Source organism: Grampus griseus (assembly GCF_964374135.1).
Source record: "Grampus griseus genome assembly, chromosome: 19".
Classification (NCBI taxonomy): domain Eukaryota; kingdom Metazoa; phylum Chordata; class Mammalia; order Artiodactyla; family Delphinidae; genus Grampus; species Grampus griseus.
This window is the reverse complement of record NC_139013.1, coordinates 30,055,160-30,075,472: the sequence shown is the minus strand read 5'-3', so window position 1 is coordinate 30,075,472 and position 20,313 is coordinate 30,055,160. Positions and strand designations below refer to the sequence as shown.

General features: G+C 39.4%; 1 protein-coding gene across 1 annotated transcript in view; it reads right to left on the bottom strand.

The window, feature by feature from the left end:
• Positions 1-314: 314 nt before the first annotated feature.
• BBS2 (Bardet-Biedl syndrome 2) overlaps positions 315-20,313 on the bottom strand; it is a 31,590-nt gene continuing 11,591 nt past the window's right edge. Inside the window, exons 6-17 of the mRNA XM_082676417.1 lie at positions 17,163-17,267; positions 16,993-17,079; positions 14,181-14,316; positions 13,810-13,949; positions 12,739-12,883; positions 12,482-12,653; positions 11,655-11,784; positions 10,281-10,412; positions 9,584-9,721; positions 8,091-8,203; positions 1,447-1,595; positions 315-716 (exon numbers count right to left, since the gene is read on the bottom strand). Of these exons, the coding sequence (XP_082532543.1) occupies positions 610-716; positions 1,447-1,595; positions 8,091-8,203; positions 9,584-9,721; positions 10,281-10,412; positions 11,655-11,784; positions 12,482-12,653; positions 12,739-12,883; positions 13,810-13,949; positions 14,181-14,316; positions 16,993-17,079; positions 17,163-17,267 (1,554 nt within the window). The 3' untranslated portion in view covers positions 315-609. The remainder of the gene's footprint in view (positions 717-1,446; positions 1,596-8,090; positions 8,204-9,583; positions 9,722-10,280; positions 10,413-11,654; positions 11,785-12,481; positions 12,654-12,738; positions 12,884-13,809; positions 13,950-14,180; positions 14,317-16,992; positions 17,080-17,162; positions 17,268-20,313) is intronic.

Here is a 20,313-nt window from a genome sequence, read left to right as displayed (position 1 = left end):
TCTGAAAATTCCAAACTTTTTTTGTTATACAGAGAATTATATATATGGCCCATCTTTGGACCAAAGTCTAGAACATTCCTACTGTAAGTAAGTTCTTAATAAGTATATATTCAATAAAATGACGTGAGGTTTAAAAAAAGGGGCACAAATTGAATATCCATGTTTTTGTTTTTCTCCACATAACACAAATGGTTTTATGCAATTCTGATGTGGTGATTTTACAAATCAGTAAACACATAGTGCAACACCTTTAAATTTTAATGAAAAAGTAGATAATCTACTTTAATTACAATTTCAAGAAAAAAGATGCATCTACACACTGACTTTACATATGTACAGAAAAACTGGACTTTGAAGCCCTAATGTTTCAAAAGTATTCATTTCCCTCCATACAAACGTAGTGTATTCTGCAACAGTACTACTGATTTTAAAAAAAAGGAAGTGAATACACTTTTCAGATGCAATGCTTTGTCTTTCATTTGTACAACTCACCAAGGTGGTTTTCGCTCTCAGCACCTTGGGTTCACCGGGATGTGATCCAAAGCAAACCAGCCTAGAAGTTTAAGGAGAAACCCCTTCTAGCAACCTAGTTACCTATTCTTTCCTCTCCTATGAAGAAGCTGTCCCCACCCGCATGATTCGGAACAGCGTGTTGATGTTGTTGCTTCGAATCGCATCCCGACAAGCAGTGATCACCTGGTTCTTTGGTTTTCCAACTGTAAGAGAAGAAACATCAAATCCATATGAGCCAAAAGATTATTAAAAGTGAAATTATGAATCAGAGGCTATCTATAAAAACAACATAAAACTAGGGTAGAAAAGAGTTATAGGTAAGTACAAATTTAACCAATTTATCTTACCATTCCCTAAAAAAGATACATACCCTTGTAAGGGACTTTATCACAAACACAAACCAAGCTTAGAAACTATCTCACACCTAGAAACCAAGAGTCAGTTTTAGAAATAATCTTTGCTAAGTGGATATGAGCTTTGATCCTTTTCTATAAAAGGAGGTCAAAGCACTGACCCAAAACAGCAGATTCCAAGTATAAATCTCTGGCTGATATTTCTGCTTCCTTTGGTTTATTCTGTTGTTCTTTTTGTAAATTTTAAGTTGGACACTTAACTCATTAATTTTCAGTCTTTTTTATTTTTTTCTAATAGGAGTATTTAAGGCTTTCCTCTTGAGTATATGTCACTAGGTTTTTCTTTAGAGGATGCAGCAAGATCTAAGAAAAGATGCTGAAAGTGTTCTTTCCCTCTGAAGTCTGCAGACTAAAGCCAAACAATAGGCTGACTGCAACTCAAGTGAACGGTGCTAACTTCAGTATGAAAGGCATCTTTATAGATACAAGCCCTGATACGAATTCTTGAAGCTACCACCATCTTCAATGGTTCTCACCCCAAAATTACAGACGAAATACAGTGCTACAAACAGAGACTTACCACGTAGACGACCTGCTCTTTGAATCGCTTGATTTACTGCTTTGAGGCTTCCCAACAGCTCTGTGTGATTGTTAGAGCGAATTTTATATCCATTGAGCAAGTCTTTATTAAGGTCATATAGTTCCATATAGCGATTCTTCATTGTTCTCCTGTGTACATCAAGAGAAATTTAACACCACTGTACCTCAGTATGGCAGGCTTAAATGAAAAGACCTGCAAACTTCTTAGACATTAAAAAAAGGAACAAACCAGATTTTTAGCTGTATTGTCATTAAAACAGGGTAACTGCTAAAGTCTGCTTTGAAAACATTGAGAATTTTCTATGAAATACTCTGCTTCTTCCAAATAAATGGAAGACAAGTGGCCTTCCTTGGTTATTGATCCATGGTTTGTTTGAACTTAGGAACCAAGAATTTTCATGCCCATGATATAAGGGGTGGGGAAAAGTGAGTAAGGTGATAGGCTATCTTCCAAGCTTCAGATTAATACTGACAGTTTCTTGTAAAGTTAAACATATACTTACTATACAACACAGCAATCACATTATGCCACATTTCACCCAAAAGAAATGAAAATATGTCTGCAAAAAACCTGTATGCAAACGTTTATAGCAGCTTTATTCTCAATCACCAAAGTCTGGAAACAACCCAAATGTCAATTAATTGGTGAATGGATACACAAAGTATGGATATCCATACAATAGAATACTATTCAGCAATAATAAGGAATGAACTACTGATAACTTGCGACGATATGGATGAATCTCAAAGGCATTATGGTAAGTGAAAGAAGCCAGACCCAAAAGGCTATATATTTGTATGATTCCATTTATATGACATTTAGGAAAAGGTAAAACTATAGGAAGAGAAATTAGATCAGTGGCTGCCAGGGCCTGGAGGTTAGGAGAGGTACTTGATTCTGGTAGTATAAATTTCCCCAATTTTATTGAACTGTAAACCTAAAAAGGGTGAATTATCTACATGTATATTATAAATTATATATCAACTAACCTGGCTTTAAAAAATACAATGTATATTTGATAGTCTCTAAATGAAATATAAATAAATCAAGAAAAAAGGAATTTAGAGGTTGCTGGTCACCTCTCTCCAGTTTAGCACAGTCAAATGCCTAAAGCCAGCAACATCTCTTTCACTTAAAAAAAAAAAAAGCCAGAGAGAGAAAAAAAGGAGCTCTGTAGATAAAGTTGGCAAAAAAAGCAAAAATCTTATATACCTCAGAGAAAACAACTGGAAGAAAATGAACTGGAAAGAGGTAAAACTATCTCAATTTACAAATAATACAGTGTATCTCTGGAAAAACTAAACTATAAGATAATTCAGTAAAGTAGTAGACTACAAAATCAACATAGAAAACTCAAGTGTTCATATAGACAAACAAAAAACCAGTTAGAAGATACAATGTGGAAGAGCGAGCCTATTTACAATTGCAAAAAGAAAATACCTACACCTAAACTTGACAAGTAATGTCTGATACCTACAAGAACAAAACCATAAAACTCCTGAAACACATAAACATGCCTTGAACAAAATATAAAGACATACCACATTCTTAGTAAGACCAAACATCACTGTAACAATGTCAATTCTTCCTAAGTTAATAAATTTAATGTGATCCCAGTAAAACTACCTACTTTTTTCTGGAGCTAAAATAACTGATAAAGTTCACAGAACAAACAAGCATGAGTAGCCCGGAAAACCATGAAAAAGAAGAGCAAAAGGGTTGGGAGAGGGGCACCTAGCCATACTAGACATTAAAACACACAAAGCATTTTTAAGAAAAGAATCGCACTGTCAAATGAAGAGACAAGTCGGACGGATAGAGCAATATAGAAAATCCAGAAATAGACCCACTGCATATGGAAATACATTATATTATTATAAAGGCAGCATCTCAAATCAGTGGGAAAACAGGCTTTTAAAGTAGTATTACTGAAACAATGTGACAGTCACATAGAAAAAGATAAAACTGAATTTATAACTTACACTGAACACCAGGATAAACTCCAACTGTAACAGACTTAAATGTAAATATACAAAATACTAAAAGAGAATTTCTCTACAAATGGGAAGTAAGGAAACTTCTGTAACTAGAACTCAAAATGTAGAAGTACCAAGGAAAAGATGGATCAATCTGACTACATAAAAAATTTTAAAAGCTTTCATAAGCAAAACCAAAAATCTAAATAGGCTAAAGAAATAAACAATTTACAAGGAATTCCCTGGCAGTCCAGTGGTTAGGACTCCAAGCTTCCACTGCAGGGGGCACGGGTTGATCCTTGGTTGGGGAACTAAGATCCCTCATGCTGCCTGCTATGGCCAAAAAAAAAAAGAAAGAATTTACACACCAAAAGAAACGCAAATAAGCCCTTAAAATAATGAAAAGATGCTCAATACTGCTCATAATAAATGAAAATTAAAACAACAATGAGACCATTTCTCACCCACTGAATTGGTAAGTATCCAAGAGTTTGCCAACATACTCCATTGACAAGACTAAGGGAAACAGGCACTCTCAGAGGAGAATGCAAAATGATTTGACAGCTATGGAGGGGAATTTGGCAAAATCTTGCAAAACTGTATACACATTTTATCATTTTCCCCAGCAATCCCATTTTAGAACTTTTCCCCAAAGATACCTGAGTAAAAATATGAAAAGATTTATGTAACGAAATTATTCACTGCAATATAATAGCAGAAGAGCAACCCAAATGTGGAGAACTAGCTGAATAAACATCCAGAGAATAGAGTACTGTGCAGCTGTAAAAACAAATGAGAAGTCTCTCTGTGTACTACTGTGGAATGAACTCCAAGATATATTTTTAAGTGTAAAAATTAAGGTGGAGGGCTTCCCTGGTGGCGCAGTGGTTGAGAGGCCGCCTGCCAATGCAGGGGACACGGGTTCGTGCCCCGGTCCGGGAAGATCCCACATGTCGCGGAGCGGCTGGGCCCGTGAGCCATGGCCGCTGAGCCTGCGCGTCTGGAGCCTGTGCACCACAACGGGAGAGGCCACAACAGTGAGAGGCCTGCGTACCAAAAAAAAAAAAAAACCAAGGTGGATAAGAGTAATTTGCTATGATTTACTTACCATGTGAGGAGATGTGTGTATGTATATTTAAATTTTTGATTGGTTATTTATAGTGAAAGGGAGGAAACAGGATGGAGGTGACGGGAAAGAGAAGTTAGACTTTTCTGCACATGTTTTTTAGGGCCGACTTTGGACCCATATAAGGTTTTGTTTGTTTTGTGTGTTTTTTTTGCGGTACGTGGGCCTCTCACTATTGTGGCCTCTCCCGTTGCGGAGCACAGGCTCCGGATGCGCAGGCTCAGCGGCCATGGCTTACAGGCCCAGCTGCTCCGCAGCATGTGGGATCTTCCTGGACTGGGGCACGAACCCGTGTCCCCTGCATCGGCAGGCGGGCTCTCAATCACGGCACCACCAGGGAAGCCCCCATATAAGGTTTTAATAAATATGTAATAAAACCAAAAAGGAAAAAATGTCAGTCCCCTAAGATTGACAGCAAAATGAACCAAATGAATCTAACTGTATATCACACTTGTAGTATGACCAAAAAAAGAGGAATTATTTCAAATGACTTTAAAATATAGTCATTTGACTAAAACTCCCTACTAGAACACACTCTAAAGACACAAAGAACTAGAAAAAAGTCTTACACCATTTTCGGCAGTCATATTGTTGACAGTAATGTTGGTACTATCCTTAAATGTTGTGTGTGTACCATAAGATAAAGCCAATAGTTATGTTGACAGTGGTTAGAGACATGATTTCCACTGTGAGAGAGAAGAGATACACCGTTAACATCAAAATTAAGAGCCTGTATTCATAAATTTGAATTGGAAATAGTATGAATTCATGATATATTTGCTCACTGAAAAAAATATATACATTACCTAGCTTTATCTGTGGAAAAGGTCTCAAATCAATATCCAACCCAGTAGCAATGAGCATCTCTAATGCTCAGACTGTGATCTCCATTTCCCACTATAAAGGACCAGGATTGAAGAAATAGCTGATTCCAGATTCAGAAGAGGATATATACCAGATAAGCCTAAAAAATCTTGTACAAGAAAACAAACTAATGAAACTAATAGGTCTGTCCAAAGGTATTGATAACTGCAGCCAACCTGAAAAGGCTTCTACTGGCCAAAGACAGGACAACTGAGCCACCATAAAGAATAACTGAAATGGCCTGAAGCACATTAAAAATGTTAATAGGATTTTAAAAATCTCATTGGTCAACTTAGAGATGCTAGGGAACCAACTCATTATTTTAAAGCTGAGAGTGTGTCATTCCAGTACAAACTGTACCTCAGGGAACCAAATAATTAATTCATGAGGGAATGTTACTCTTTATAGAAGTACTTCAGCCAATTTACAAAGAAAAAATAACAATTAAAATATCACTATTTTGCAAACCCCAGAAGAAATATTTCAGCAGTGATCATCAACAGCTGATAACATAATAAAAAGAGACAGCCAGACGTTACATGCATCCTCACAGAAGTACACAGCACCACTTATGAAGCATTCTTGCTAAAAAACTGAACCTGAATCTGATCAATCCTCTATATCTAACTACCATTTTCACAGAAATATAGGGGACAGAAGAATAATACTAAACATTACCACAGGATACAATCAACAAAATCCAAGGTGGGAAACTACAGAAGAAGGAGAGAGGAGAAAAAGTGAGCAAGCAAACATACGGATCAAAAGAGATTTATCAACCAAATTCAATGCATGGTCTTTGGTCTTTGAATCTTGATTTGAACAAAACAAAACACCAAACACACACATACATTTGAGACAACTGCGGTAATTTTAAACACCGACTAGATATTTTGTGATATTAAGAAATTATTTTACATTTTTCTAAGTGTGATAATGGTATTGTGGTTATTGTTTTTTAAAGGTTCATTGAAATATCTGTGGCTAAAATTATATGATGTCTGGAATTTGCTTCAAAATAATACAGTACCTAGAAGAGGAAGAAGGTGAATGTGGAGATGAAACAGGATGAGCCCTTAGTTGATGACTACTGAAGCTAAGTAGCTGCTATAGAGGAAATCATTATATAATTCAATCTACTTTTGTGTTTGAAATCTTCAACAATATAACTTTCAGAAATCACTTACTTCTGAGCAAGACCATTTTAACTATCTGCTAATGATTCAGGCCTTTCAGAAAAAACAAGCAGCGCCTTAGGCGAACTCTTGCCTCTAAAATGCACACATAAACTTCACCTGTCATTGGTGAACTATTTTACTGAATCCACCTCAGTACATTTTATTGCCGAGATAAATTTTGCATCTTAGCAAGAAGCCAGACGTGCACAAATTTGTTTTTAACTTTTTTTTTTTTTTTTTTTTTGTGGTACGCAGGCCTCTCACTGTTGTGGCCTCTCCCATTGTGGAACACAGGCTCCGGACGCGCAGGCTCAGCGGCCATGGCTCACGGTCCCAGCCGCTCCGTGGCATGTGGGATCCTCCGGACCGGGGCACGAACCCGTGTCCCCTGCATCGGCAGGCGGACTCTCAACCACTGCGCCACCAGGGAAGCCCCTGTTTTTAACTTTTTATTCTAAAATATAATACATATTCAGGGACTTCCCCAGTGATCCAGTGGTAAAGAATCTGCCTTCCAATGTAGGGGACATGGGTTTGATCCCTGGTCAGGTAACTAAGATGCCACATGCCACGGGGCAACTAAGCCCGCACACCACAACTACTGAACCCGTGCGTCTCAACTAGAGAGTCCGCATGCTGCAAACTACAGAGCCCATGTGCTCTGGAGCCCGCGCACCACAACTAGAGAGAAGCCCGAGCGCCACAATGAAAGATCCCGCATGCTTCAACGAAGATCCTGCGTGCCGCAACTAAGACCTGATGCAGCCAAAGTTTAAAAAAATTTAAAAATATATAAATAAATATATTTTAATACATTCAGAAAAACTCACAAAACAAATGCTTGTTAACTAGGTCAAGAAATAGGACATTGCCAACATTCAAGAAGCTTCCCAATGTGTTCTCTCTGAATAGAGTCCCCTCCTCCTCAAGGAGAATATACTATCTTAAATGATAATCTCTTCCCTGTATTTCTTTATATTTTTATCATCTATGTATGCTTCCCAAATGATATAGCTTAGTTTTGTCTGTTTCCAAACTAAATAAATGAAAGCATTTTGTACATATTCTTTTGAGTCTTACTTGTTTCAATCTCCATTATGTTTGTAAGATTTGTCCATGTTGTTACATGTCATCCAGATATGTGCATTCTCATTGCATGTAGTATTCCACTGTACAGATATATAATTTATCAGTTATATTAGTATGGATTGTTTCCACTTTGGGGTTCGTATGAACGACGCCTTTATGAACATTCTTGAACTAATATCCTGGTTTATATGCACAAGTTTCTCGAGGTTATAAACCAAGAGAATTGCTGGGTCATAGGGTGTGCACATGTTCAACTTTACTGATGATGCCAAGTTACCTTCCAAAGTCTCTGTACCTATTTACACTCCTACTAGTAGCATCTGAGAGATGTTACTCCATATCGCTGATGCTTTCAACCATGTACCTGTCCTAGCCATGGTAAATACTCACATGTCCCTCATCAGACGAGCATCCTCAGCTCGAACCAGCAAACTTCGGATCAGATTAGAATTATCAGCCATGTCAGCACTGAGCTTCTGATGCACTGAGTGATATTCATCCACCTGGAGACCATGAACAGCCAGGAATTAGAAAGACCTCACAGGGACTTCCCTGGCAGTCCAGTGACTAAGACTCTGAGCTTCCACTGCAGGAGCCATAGGTTTGAGCCCTGATCAGGGAACTAAGATCCCGCATGCCGCATGGTGGCCAAAAAAAAAAAAACCCAAAAAACCTCACAGGGCTTCCCTGGTGGTGCAGTGGTTGAGAGTTCACCTGCCGATGCAGGGGACACGGGTTCGTGCCCCGGTCTGGGAAGATCCCACATGCCGTGGAGCGGCTGGGCCCGTGAGCCATGGCCGCTGAGCCTGCGTGTCCGGAGGCTGTGCTCCGCAATGGGAGAGGCCACAACAGTAAGAGGCCCACGTACGGCCAAAAAAAAAAAAAAAAAAGCCTCACAAGCGTCTTGAAAGCTAGATAAATTGAAAAGACGCTATGTATTATATACCAAAGCCCTTTTATTTCTTTTTTATTTAATTAATTAATTAATTAATTTTATTTTTGGCTGTGTTGGGTCTTCATTGCTGCACGCAGGCTTTCTCTAGTTGCGGCGAGCGGAGGCCACTCCTCGCTGCGGTGCATGGGCTTCTCATTGTGGTGGCTTCTCTTGCTGTGGAGCACGGGCTCTAAGCGGGCAGGCTTCAGTAGTTGTGGCACATGGGCTCAGTAGTTGTGGCTCGTGGCTCTAGAGCGCAGGCTCAGCAGTTGTGGCGCACGGGCTTAGTTGCTCCGCGGCATGTGGGATCTTCCCGGATCAGGGCTCGAACCCATGTCCCCTGCACTGGAAGGCGAATTCTTAACCACTGCGCCACCAGGGGAGCCCCGCCCTTTTCTTTCTGCCGTTCACTTGCCCCATCTTAACTATCTCCCGGGTTTCATCTCCTCCTGTGCTGCCCCCAACACTCAAAATGACATTCGATGTGAATCTTACCCACGTCTTAGCAGCGTGAGCCCAAGCAACACAAATATTAACATTTTAGAGATCTGGGGTAGGGATGTTGTTATAAGTGGGGACAAATCACAATCCTTTTCTTTTTTGATTTTGGGTTCTTGGAAAGCACTAAACCAAAAAGCAAAGTAGATACAACAGATAAGATGAAAGGCTAGCAAAGGAAAATGTTCATTTATTGTTTTTAAAGTGTCCCTCCAAACCAAACAGAAAGCAGGGTGCAAGAGCTAACCACTCACTTTTATAAAAGGTATCTTTTTAACTAATGAACTCTCCAATACTAGCTAAATTTTTATTTTAAGAATTTTCAAAAGTTCTTTAAAACATGACTATCATGTAACATATGTACATTTGTAGTAACACTAATTTAAAAGAAATATTTCAAACATTATTAGACCACAGTGTTCTCTCAAATGCACCCACCAGGTGCCCTCACCTTAACTAGCACCTTTCGTAATTCCTCGAAATAGACAGGGAAATCGGCTTCTACCTGAAGGTCCTCAATAGCAAAAAATGATGCCATCGACTGGATGATATCACCAGCCAAATCAATGTCATCAGTATTTATAGTGATCTATCCAGAGAAAAAAAGACAAGTTAGCATCCTTGGACATTAAAGACAAACTTGGCTGGAACTACCTGAAATTCCCCATATCTAGCACATTTATTGAACATAAATGTATATGTGGTGATAAATAAAGATAAGGTCTAGCCCTCAAGGAAATTACAAACCACATTAATTATTTCTAGCAGCAGGCAAAAAAAAATCAATCCTCTTCCCTTATAAACTGAACAACAAGGTCATGCAGACAGGGAAAATGTTTTGTCCTCCTCTGTATTCCTAACCGTCCCAAATAAGGCAAGGAATGGGTGAAGGGAAGGGGGGAGAGAGGCAGAAAACCACTGTTCTAGATTATACGCCCGTGATAAGGCAAGGAATGGGTGAAGGGAAGGGGGGAGAGAGGCAGAAAACCACTGTTCTAGATTATACGCCCGTGTCAGAGATGATAACACTAACAGACTAGGCTGAAACACGTGGTTTTATGACCTTCAAGATTGGTTTCACCTGCCTCACTTTACACTGAACGTTAAATGTTATGTGAGAAATCTGTGCCCGTGACAGTAAAAATTACCTCTCCACTAAGTTTTATTTTTATACACAGCTGGCCACCATTCCGTAAGGATGTGAAACACACTTGAAATGGAACATTCTGAATGTTAGTGTCCTCTGGTAACAGAAAGTTCTGGTTGAGCCACATAAAAACCTTAAAGATGAACAGGATGAAATGAATTTCCATTTTGAAAGTACAGTCATTATTAAGAGTTATCCTGCTTTCTAGTTTTACTCCTTGGAAAAACAAAACAAAACAAACAAACAAAAAACAAAGAATTATACTTCACCCCCACCAAGAAAACACTATTCACACTCCTTTTCCCCACCCCATGCATGTTCTTAAGTAACGTTCATAATTATGTCTGGTCCCACAGCATGCGTAATTTTATAGCATTTTCTACTTAGACATAATCTTATATGCAATGTGGAAATGATTCAGGTATGAGGGTAATTCTGTTTACATGATAGCTCTTCTGTGGCTATATCCTGCTTAAAATCATTCCATTCCACTCTTTAAAAAATTTAAATGAAGTTTGCACACATACAGCACAAACACAGAGATACATCCACACTATAAGTAAATAATTAATTTTAATATAAATAATAATACTTTACAGTGGTTTGCAACACAGGTTCCACATAAGATCCACCTGTGAGGCCTTTTGGAAGGGGCCACCTGTAGAGTTTCCTGTTTCACAGGCCAGGAAGGGGCCTGAGAATCTATATGACTAAAAGCCTCACTGAGAATTCCAAAGTCCAGCCAATGTTAAAATCCACAGGTATTAGCCCTTTAAACTTTACAAAATGCTATTATACCAATTATGTAATCCTCAGGGCCTCCCTTGTGAGGTAAGACTATCCTCACCTACAGATAAGAAAACCTGGGCTCAGACTGTTGAGGGGAATTCCATAAGATCGCTAAGAATTTACTAGTTAAGGTAGCACTTGAACCCCCAAAACGTTCCCGTTTCCAAGTCCCCACTCTCTTTCCATTCTGATGCACGCTCCTCTTGGAACACTAGATCCAATCACACTAAGACTGTAAGAAAGAGAGGAATTGAAAACTGGGAAGAATTCACCTGTGGCTAAGGATTGCTTAGGTAATAAATTATTAATAATTATTAATTATTACTAATAAATTATTCGAAATAAATATTTCTGAATTGATTATCAAAAATAAATATTTTTGAATAATTTTTCAAAATGGGAGAAGATATTTTAGCAACATTTTTGGTACAGGTTATAAACAATCCAACTCCAGGCTACATAACCCTTTCATGTCATATTTACTGCTACCAAATAACACATTCATGTAATTTCCCCCTTTCTACAAAAAAACATCCAAAGGATTCTAAAGTGCAAAAGTGTTGAAAGAGAAAAGCCAGATACTCACCCTCTGTGCCCGTTCTGCGATGATAAAGTTGACATAACTGAGCGGCTCACTGGCAGAGTCCGGGCTGGTCAGCGCATACATGGAGAAACGGGGGAGTTGTCTTGTCAACTCAAACACATGAAACTGGGTGCTGTGGCCAACCAACGGAACACAAGAGAACTGTTTATGTAGAATTTATTTCAAAGGGCAAGGCCCAGAAAATAAATGTAACGTCACTACCAGGTCATCAAGCTGACATTTAAGGGTTTCAATAAAGAAACTCCCCCTGCCCAAAAAAGACTTGAGGGTTAAAGTCCCATATGTAATGGTGTTTGGGGTTTAGTGACATCGTGAGTCTGTGGCCAAAAAGTTCATTCGTAAGATGTTACGGAAAACCCCGAACGAACTTTTTGGCCAACCCAATACACGCCTGCACCAAGGGTTTAAAACACTCTAAAAGGAACGTGACAAGGTTTTTATCTTCCAAAAATCTAGTGGTTTTCTTTCACTAGCTGAGGTTACATATGACTCTCATGTAAAGGTGCAACCTAACCTTGTAGTCTTAGTGGCCAAAACTAACTCATCCTTTAAATGTATTTTTGGAACTTTTGTGAATATGAGATCACCTGACTAAAACCAGAAATAACCATCTTAAACTTATATACTCGTTATTTTTTTTTGAAAGATTTCAAATTAGAGAAATAAGAGGTCACAGGAAACCCTGCCTGGGTGGGAAGAACCATTAAACGGCTTCTCCGGCCCCACAGAATCCATGACATAATGGGCAATCTACACATTTTGCTCTCGAACTGCTCTCTGGAAATGAACTGTGACTTGCAAAGGGTCACCTGCTCCTGTAGCCCACGAAGGTTTTCAAATGCAGATCCACAGGGACATCTTTGGGAGGTGTAATTGGGATGCGGATGGAGCTGGAAAGGTTGTGAATGCTGGGATGCACCACGTGGCTTTCGCCTAGAAAAATTCCCTCTGCAAAAATCAATACTGCTCGGATGATGGTGTCTGCGGGGAAGAGAGAAGACAGCAGTCCAAGAACCACTCCAAGATGGCACAGGTGCCAACACACCAGCTCCAAGTAACGACTTACCATTAGAAGTGGAAATGCACAACTCTGCATGGGCAGCCTGCGCCTCGCTCCCCAGATTGACGGAGAGGGCAGTGTGGAGCTTGGTGTTGGCCGGGATGATGCCCCGATGCCCATCAGCCTCATTCAGTGGACTGCTCAGTTCGGCCTGCAAAACGCCCCACCCACTTCCAGCTCAGTCACCGGAACAGTGAACTCATGTTAATTTTAAATAACATGGCTATTTAGCTTCAGAAGACAGATCCCCCATCATCTTATTCACCTGATTCTTTAGACTTCAGAGGACTCACCTCATTAGTGCTCTCACCCTAACCTGGCTTTTTCTCCGAAGGAAAATACTCTCATCCCTTCCTGTGGTTAGGGTCCAGTGTCCCCCAGCATGTCTTTTACATTTGTCTGCATTTCTTTTAGTAACTAAAGAAATTCACTTAGTATAGCAAATACAAATACAGTTATGCATCATGGGACGAATTAAAATCCTACTCCCCAGCTCATCCTCCAGCCAGTTTGGTACATACATGTACATATACACACCATGCGCGCGCACGCGTGCACACACACGCACGCACGCACACACACGCACGCACACACAGAGCTTCTGCAGTTGTCAATTTTTATGTTATTTGTTGTTGAAAAAGATAAGTTACTCTATACATATTGTTCTCGCTTCCTTTCATTCAGTAATACCACAGATACCCTTCCATATCAGTCCCCATATATATACTTCATTCTTTTGGGCTGCTTAATATTCCCCAGCCCACAGTCCCTACTACTGATCAAAAGTTAAGTTGCTTCCAACTGTTCCCTGCTACAAATAGTGCTGCAGTAAATGTCTCTGAACACTCATGCAAATATTTCCATAGTTTAGCTGCCCAGCAGTGGAATTTCTAGGTTAAAGGATACACACCCTCTTCATTCTGACACTAGCAAAAAGGCAAACCATCTGGGCTTCCACCAGCGGGGAGGGGGAGCCCACACCGTGGCAGACGCTGAAACTCTTCTTTCACAGCTGCCAATCCTCCTGGTCATTCTCAACTTCTCAGACTCCCATGGGCCCTCCACATTAGGACCTACCTTGGCATTGTCCTCATAGTTACGGAGCTCCAGCAACAGGTTCTGCTTTTTCTGACTCAGCTCTCGGATCAGGTCCTGCTCTACGCTGGTGTCCATGAGGTTCCCTCTCATCTCCGCCGTGTCTGGCAGGTAGCCCCGGACTGACAAGAGGAAACAACACTCACCAGACTGAGGGATAAGCCCAGGTACAGCCAGGTCTACTTTTAAGTCATCAATTACCTGTTCTTAAAAGCTAAGTTTTCATTTCCCCAACTTAGGTGAACTTATTAGGATGAAAGGATATCAACACAAACACTTTATAGTGGAATTTCCCGGTATTCGGACCCAAATCAAAATCTGACTTTTCAAGGATTTTTCCTGTCCCGATTTACTTTCCCCATCCACCGAGCAGCAGATTAACTGTATGTGGCCATCCATCCGGTAATCTCCCTCCACCACACCAGCAACTGCAGAAGAAAAGTTGTCCTTAAAGATGACCTCCCCAGTTCGGTCACTTCGAGCATCGACCTAAAAATAAAACAAGAACTTGAAAAATAGCTTATGCTACAGTTTTTTTAAAATAACACAAAATTTTAAAGTTGAATCAGCTTTAAAGTCAGCTATGGTCTAGAAGTTTTCCAGAGTATTCCATGGGGCCCTGTGGCTTCTCAGGACGTACCTACGACCATCAGGGCCAAGGGGCCGCAATCAGCTCTGTTTTCTTTTTCTTATTAAGTAAAAGCTGTTTTACATACTGGCCTGCACGTAGTACTTCCTTTGAAGAAGTGGGTTGCCTGAGAGGCAGTACATTCAGAATATACAGGACAGTGCAAAAGTCCAAACTGCGTGGGTCTGAATTCCAGCTTTGCCACTGGGGGCTTTTTTTGCCTGTGGGATCTTGGACAAGTCTCTTAACCATTCTGTGCTTGACCTCCTCATCTGGAGGTCAATAACTGATTGATCTGGAGATCAATAATAAGAACATGAGGAAAATAACTGTATCCACACCTCAGAGGTGTAATGAGGCCTAAAGGAATTAACACGTGGGAAGCACTCAGAACAGGGCCTAGCACATAGAGGCATACAAGACATGTTAGCTCTATATACAAATTTTATCTTTACTATATGTAAATGTATACAATATAGTTATAGCTAAAGTTTGAAAAATGCCAACCTAGCCCAATCTTCCACCATATAACCTTTTGTAATAGCCCTGTTTAAGAGTCCCTCTTCCGGGACTTGTCTGGTGGTCTCAATGCAGGGGGCCCGGGTTCGATCCCTGGTCAGGGAACTAAGATCCCACATGCCGCAACTAAGAGCCCGCATGCTGCAACTAAGATCTGGTGCAGCCAAATAAATAAATAAATATTTTTTTAAAAAAGAGTCCCTCTCCCACATACACTACTGAGACACCTCAGAGAGCCCTACTATCCTCTGAGTCTCCTCTTCCCAAGGGAGGCAAATAACCAACCCATCAGAAACAAAAGCATCTCAGAACGACAATGAAGGATAACCACTTAAAATGATGACTTTGTTCTAAGCAAGAACATATGCATTATATTAATAAAAGCCTAGCTACAGAAAATCTAATAGGGCAAGCATCTCAGTGACCACTATTTCTGTCTTTTCATAAACATCCTTCTGGGCAAAACTTTGCAATGAAAAACACTAATTTTAGGTCATAGCTTACTACTAGTTCCTACCCCATGTCTGAAGAATACCATGCTCTTAATAACAACATCAGTTAAGGCTGAAAATTATGGATGCTAAAGCCTGTAAGGTAATGAATGGCCCGTATTAACCAAAGCTCTTCGCACGGTAACAGAACGCTCGAACTCAGATTGAACTGAACTTGCTTCTTTCTCACTACTCCATGGCCTTCAGCATTGCATTTCCACAATATTTAGCAAACAAGAAGGTTCATTTGCTAACTAAGAAACAGGACTACGAATTTATATTTCTGTGGATTTTCTATTCTTTTGCTTTATCCAACATGAAGGTTTTGCCTTGGAAGAGAAGATGAGCCTCCAACTCAACAAATGACCTACTAAAGAAAAAGTCAGTTGACTAGTCGCAGTTAATTTAGTAATTTTGTACCTATATTCACCTGTTGGATCTGTATATTTTCCTTTCAATGCTATTTCTGTTAAGTGCAGATATCAACTTTTCTACTTATATAGTGAAGTGTATAGTTTTCTTATCTTTTTTATGCCCTACAACAGATTATATAATAGAAATTTCTTAAAATTTTGAAAGCATTTAACAAGAAAAACATCTAGGTCCAGAGTCAGATCTGAAGGTTACTTTTGATAACTTCTCAAGTCAAGTAGTTTCTAATTCTCGAATCAACCATAATAATTTATATTCCTCCAGAACAGGGTCCCCTTTATGGATTTTCCAGTTTCTTAATAAGCAACTACATGGTCTTCTTTTATCATTTTTAACATCTACTACCAAAGACAAAACCAAGTGGAGAAGTAGCAACCAACGTAACAGTTTTTTAGAATCTGTTTTTCACACAACACCAAAGGAAGGTTACAAGGCACTGGCCAAAAGTAAAGAAAAATCAAAGAAGATAGAATTAGCTGATCTCCTCCAGGCAATCGGCACTGACAGATGAAAGAGCTAGGGCAAATGGTATCCATGGAGATCTGACAGCTACTGAAGCAGTTGCTAACAAGATAATCCTGACTTGCCAAAAGACTGTAGAAAATTCTGATTTGAAGTTAAAAAAGGAGAGAAGCAAAAAAATTCTATTTTGAAGTTCTAGCTCAGAAAACAATATGCTAACATAATTCTTCCCATTAATTCTGTTTTTAGTCAGACTTGAAGATTTACTAGAAAAGAGCTATACACAGTTCACTATTAGCTTATTAAAAATCCTTTTTTTTTTTTTTTAACGTGCTTATGCTTAGGATCAACCTGATTAAATTGATTCTTATTCCTTCAAGGAAGAGATTTAGAAAGAACCTTCCTAGAGATTTTCCCCCAAATAGCGCTTATGAGACAGAAAGGACACTCACTCACTCCGCAGTGTTGATAACTAGAGCAAGAATAAAAATACATGGGAAGATTATAAAGTTACATTTGAAAGCACAGCCAAGGAACTCAAGTTTATATTCTCGTGTTACTGCTGAGTCATACAGCCAATGTATCTCAGACAATTATTACTTTAAATCATACTTGAACTCTGTTTAAACTTACCTTCCCATTGGACCAACCGGTTATCAGTTCACACACTCCATCAGAATTAAGGTCAAAAGCATGAATGCTCATGGCATGGTTTTTGGACTGAAAAGGAATTTCAACAATTAGTACATAAGTCTCTCAATAAGTATAAAATCCCTGAATCTCAGAGGCTTAATCATACTAACTTTAATTCTCCAGTATCGGGCTGTTTTGTCATAAACTCCAACTGTGCCATTGGAAAGGGCATAACCAAATCGACTGCCATACATGGGACAAAGAGAGGTGATTATCTGCAAAAAATAATGATAAACACACAGTTCATTAAGGCTCAATTTAGTGCAAAGTGTGGCTTTATAAAACTGCATGCCTTGGGGGCTTCCCTGGTGGCGCAGTGGTTGAGAGTCCGCCTGCCGATGCTGGGGACACGGGTTCGTGCCCCGGTCCGGGAAGATCCCACATGCCGCGGAGCGGCTGGGCCCGTGAGCCATGGCCGCTGAGCCTGTGTGTCCCGAGCCTGTGCTCCGCAACGGGAGAGGCCACAACAGTGAGAGGCCCCGCATACCGAAAACAAAAACAAAAACAAAAACTGCATGCCTTGCTATAAGTATGTTAAAATTAGATTTAAATGCACTTCCAAACCATTAGAGGGGAATGCATTCCCCTTCTCTATGAGCCGTGTCATCTATTTCAGAGTTGGATAATCAGAATTAAATAAACTCACAAAATTTACTGTTTTAGACTGAGCATATGTAGCAAGTTTCAACAAATTAGTATTTTTTAAATAATAAAATTAAGGAATTAAGGAGGGAATAAGCCACGTACACAAGATCTGGAATATGTACAATAGACGTTATACACACTAACTCAAAATGTTTTAATTATTCCAGTTTCCTTAACTTATGATACCCTACAGTCTAAATTTTAAAAGGACTTGTAAAATCCACAATTAAACATCTTTTAAGTGTATACTTTTCTATGACATAATTTATTGTTTGCTAGAGATGAAAGACATTTTTTAGAAGAAAACATAATCCTTTGAAAAGCAAAAACCCAGCACGTGGATTTCGGTACGTATCTAACAATATATATAATGTATATATTATACTGAAATATTTATAGAATTATTAGAGGATTTAACATACTTAAGAGGATAAAATTTTAGATACTGAAAAAAATTATCCTTAAAAGTTAAAACCAAAGTTTAATGACATCTATGATCCTGCAGATCTACTTCCTAATTCTGACACTAATACAAGAGATATAAAGAAATAAATTGTGTAAAGCAGAGAATAGTTATGTAATTTCTTCTACACCTACAGCTTTTCTACAAAACCACCCACTTCACTTAACTGAATACAAAGTGCTGGCTAGGACTCCAGAATTATTTAGCTCAAGGCATTCTTTTGGCAGTGCTGTTTAACTGCCAAATAAATTATAATTTTGCTGATGTGTGAAAAGACATTTGAACTAGGAGCAAAATCAAACCAAGAGGACAGGAAAACAGCCCTGAAATGCACAATCTTATGAAGTCCACATTTTCGTAAATTTAGCCCCAGTTTCCCTCGGTCCCTTAGTCCTTCATTAGCTCACTAGTTTCTTCTTTTGCGGACTAGAGGATCAAGAGGCACCTCAAATCCCTTGCTCTATTTCATATTCTTCTGTCCTTTTCCAGGATTTAGGAAAGAGGTGTTTCAAAGAATGCACTCCCCTCACATCTAGTATTGACAATAAACAGATATCCAACAACACCTCAATGATTCCCTAAAAGAGAAAAGATTTACTACAAAAATTTTTTTAAACAAAAAAATTTTTTTTAATTTATTCATTTATTTTTGCCCGCGTTGGGTACTCGTTGCTGCTCGCAGGTTTCTCTAGTTGCGGCGAGCGGGGGCTACTCTTCGTTGCGGTGCACAGGCTTCTCGTTGCGGTGGCTTCTCTTGTTGCGGAGCACGGACTCTAGGCACACGGGCTTCAGTAGTTTTGGCACGTGGGCTCAGTAGTTGTGGCTTGTGGCTCTAGAGTGCAGGCTCAGCAGTTGTGGCGCACGGGCTTAGTTGCTCCGCGGCATGTAGGATCTTCCCGGACCAGGGCTCGAACCCGTGTCCCCTGCATTGGCAGGCGGATTCTTATCCACTGCGCCACCAGGGAAGTCCCAATTTACTACAAATTTGAATGAAAGGGAAATGGTAATGCAGGACACAGCACCTACAGGCCAGTGATCCTCAAGTTGTTTTTTTAACAGGGTGGTGGCAACCCCCTTCAAGAATCTAATGAAAGCTAAGGATCTTCTCTCTAGAAAAGCACACATTAAACACATACACATAAACAAAACCGCCCCCATATGGACACACATCTTCAGACTGTTGCTTTTGGCACTCACTTCTCCCCTTCATTTTCCTCCACCCAAAGCTATTAGTTTACAACCATGATAACTAAGACTGCATAAAAAGTATAGTAAGTCGAAGTAAAAATCTATAATAAAGGTAAACCAGTTAAAACTGATTGATAACACTTTTATATATCAATATGCAGGTTTTGCTTTGTGGTCTCCCTTCTGTAGTCAGGGAAATAGAAGCCTGACGTCCCTAGACAGCTTTGTAAGTGGCGAGAAGCGAGGATGAGTAGCCAAGGTGAGTTCTGAGGTGCCCTCAGAACTTGGTGCCCTCAAGCTTTTCTGATACAGATTTCCAAGCACCACCTGATTCAATTTTGCACAGTCCCATCATTTTGATCTCCAAGACTTCCTTCTGTTTTTTTTTTTTTCTGTCCATTTACAATGGTCACAGCCATTGCTCCTTTATCCCTTTCTCCTTCCTTAATTCAGAATATCCTAATTCTTTTTTCTGTTTCCATCTTGCCCAATCCTAGAAAACCAGCAGCAAATAAATATCCTAAGAATACCAAAACTACAAAGGATGAGAGTAATCTTCACTGTTTTAAAAAAAAAAAAAAACTCTTTAAGAAACATCTCAGGTTCAATTACATGAGTAATTCTAATCACAAAGAAACTAGTCAAGTTCTCTAACATCTGATTTCTAAGTTTACCTATAGAAATGTGCCTAAGAAGTACTTAATTTGAATTAAGAGAAAAAGTATAAAAATCTCATTTACACACTTTATTCAATATTCAACCCCATTTAAGACACATGAGGAGGCGGAGGCACAAAGCTTCAAATCCTGACCATATGCCACTTAACAGCCATGAGCTTGTGAGAGAAACTTAACAGGGAAACTTAACATGTTCCCTCATCTGTAAAATGAGAACTAATAATACCTTCATAACAGGGTTGTTGTAGGATGAGTAAGTTCAGTGCCTGGCATATTTCAGGTGCACAA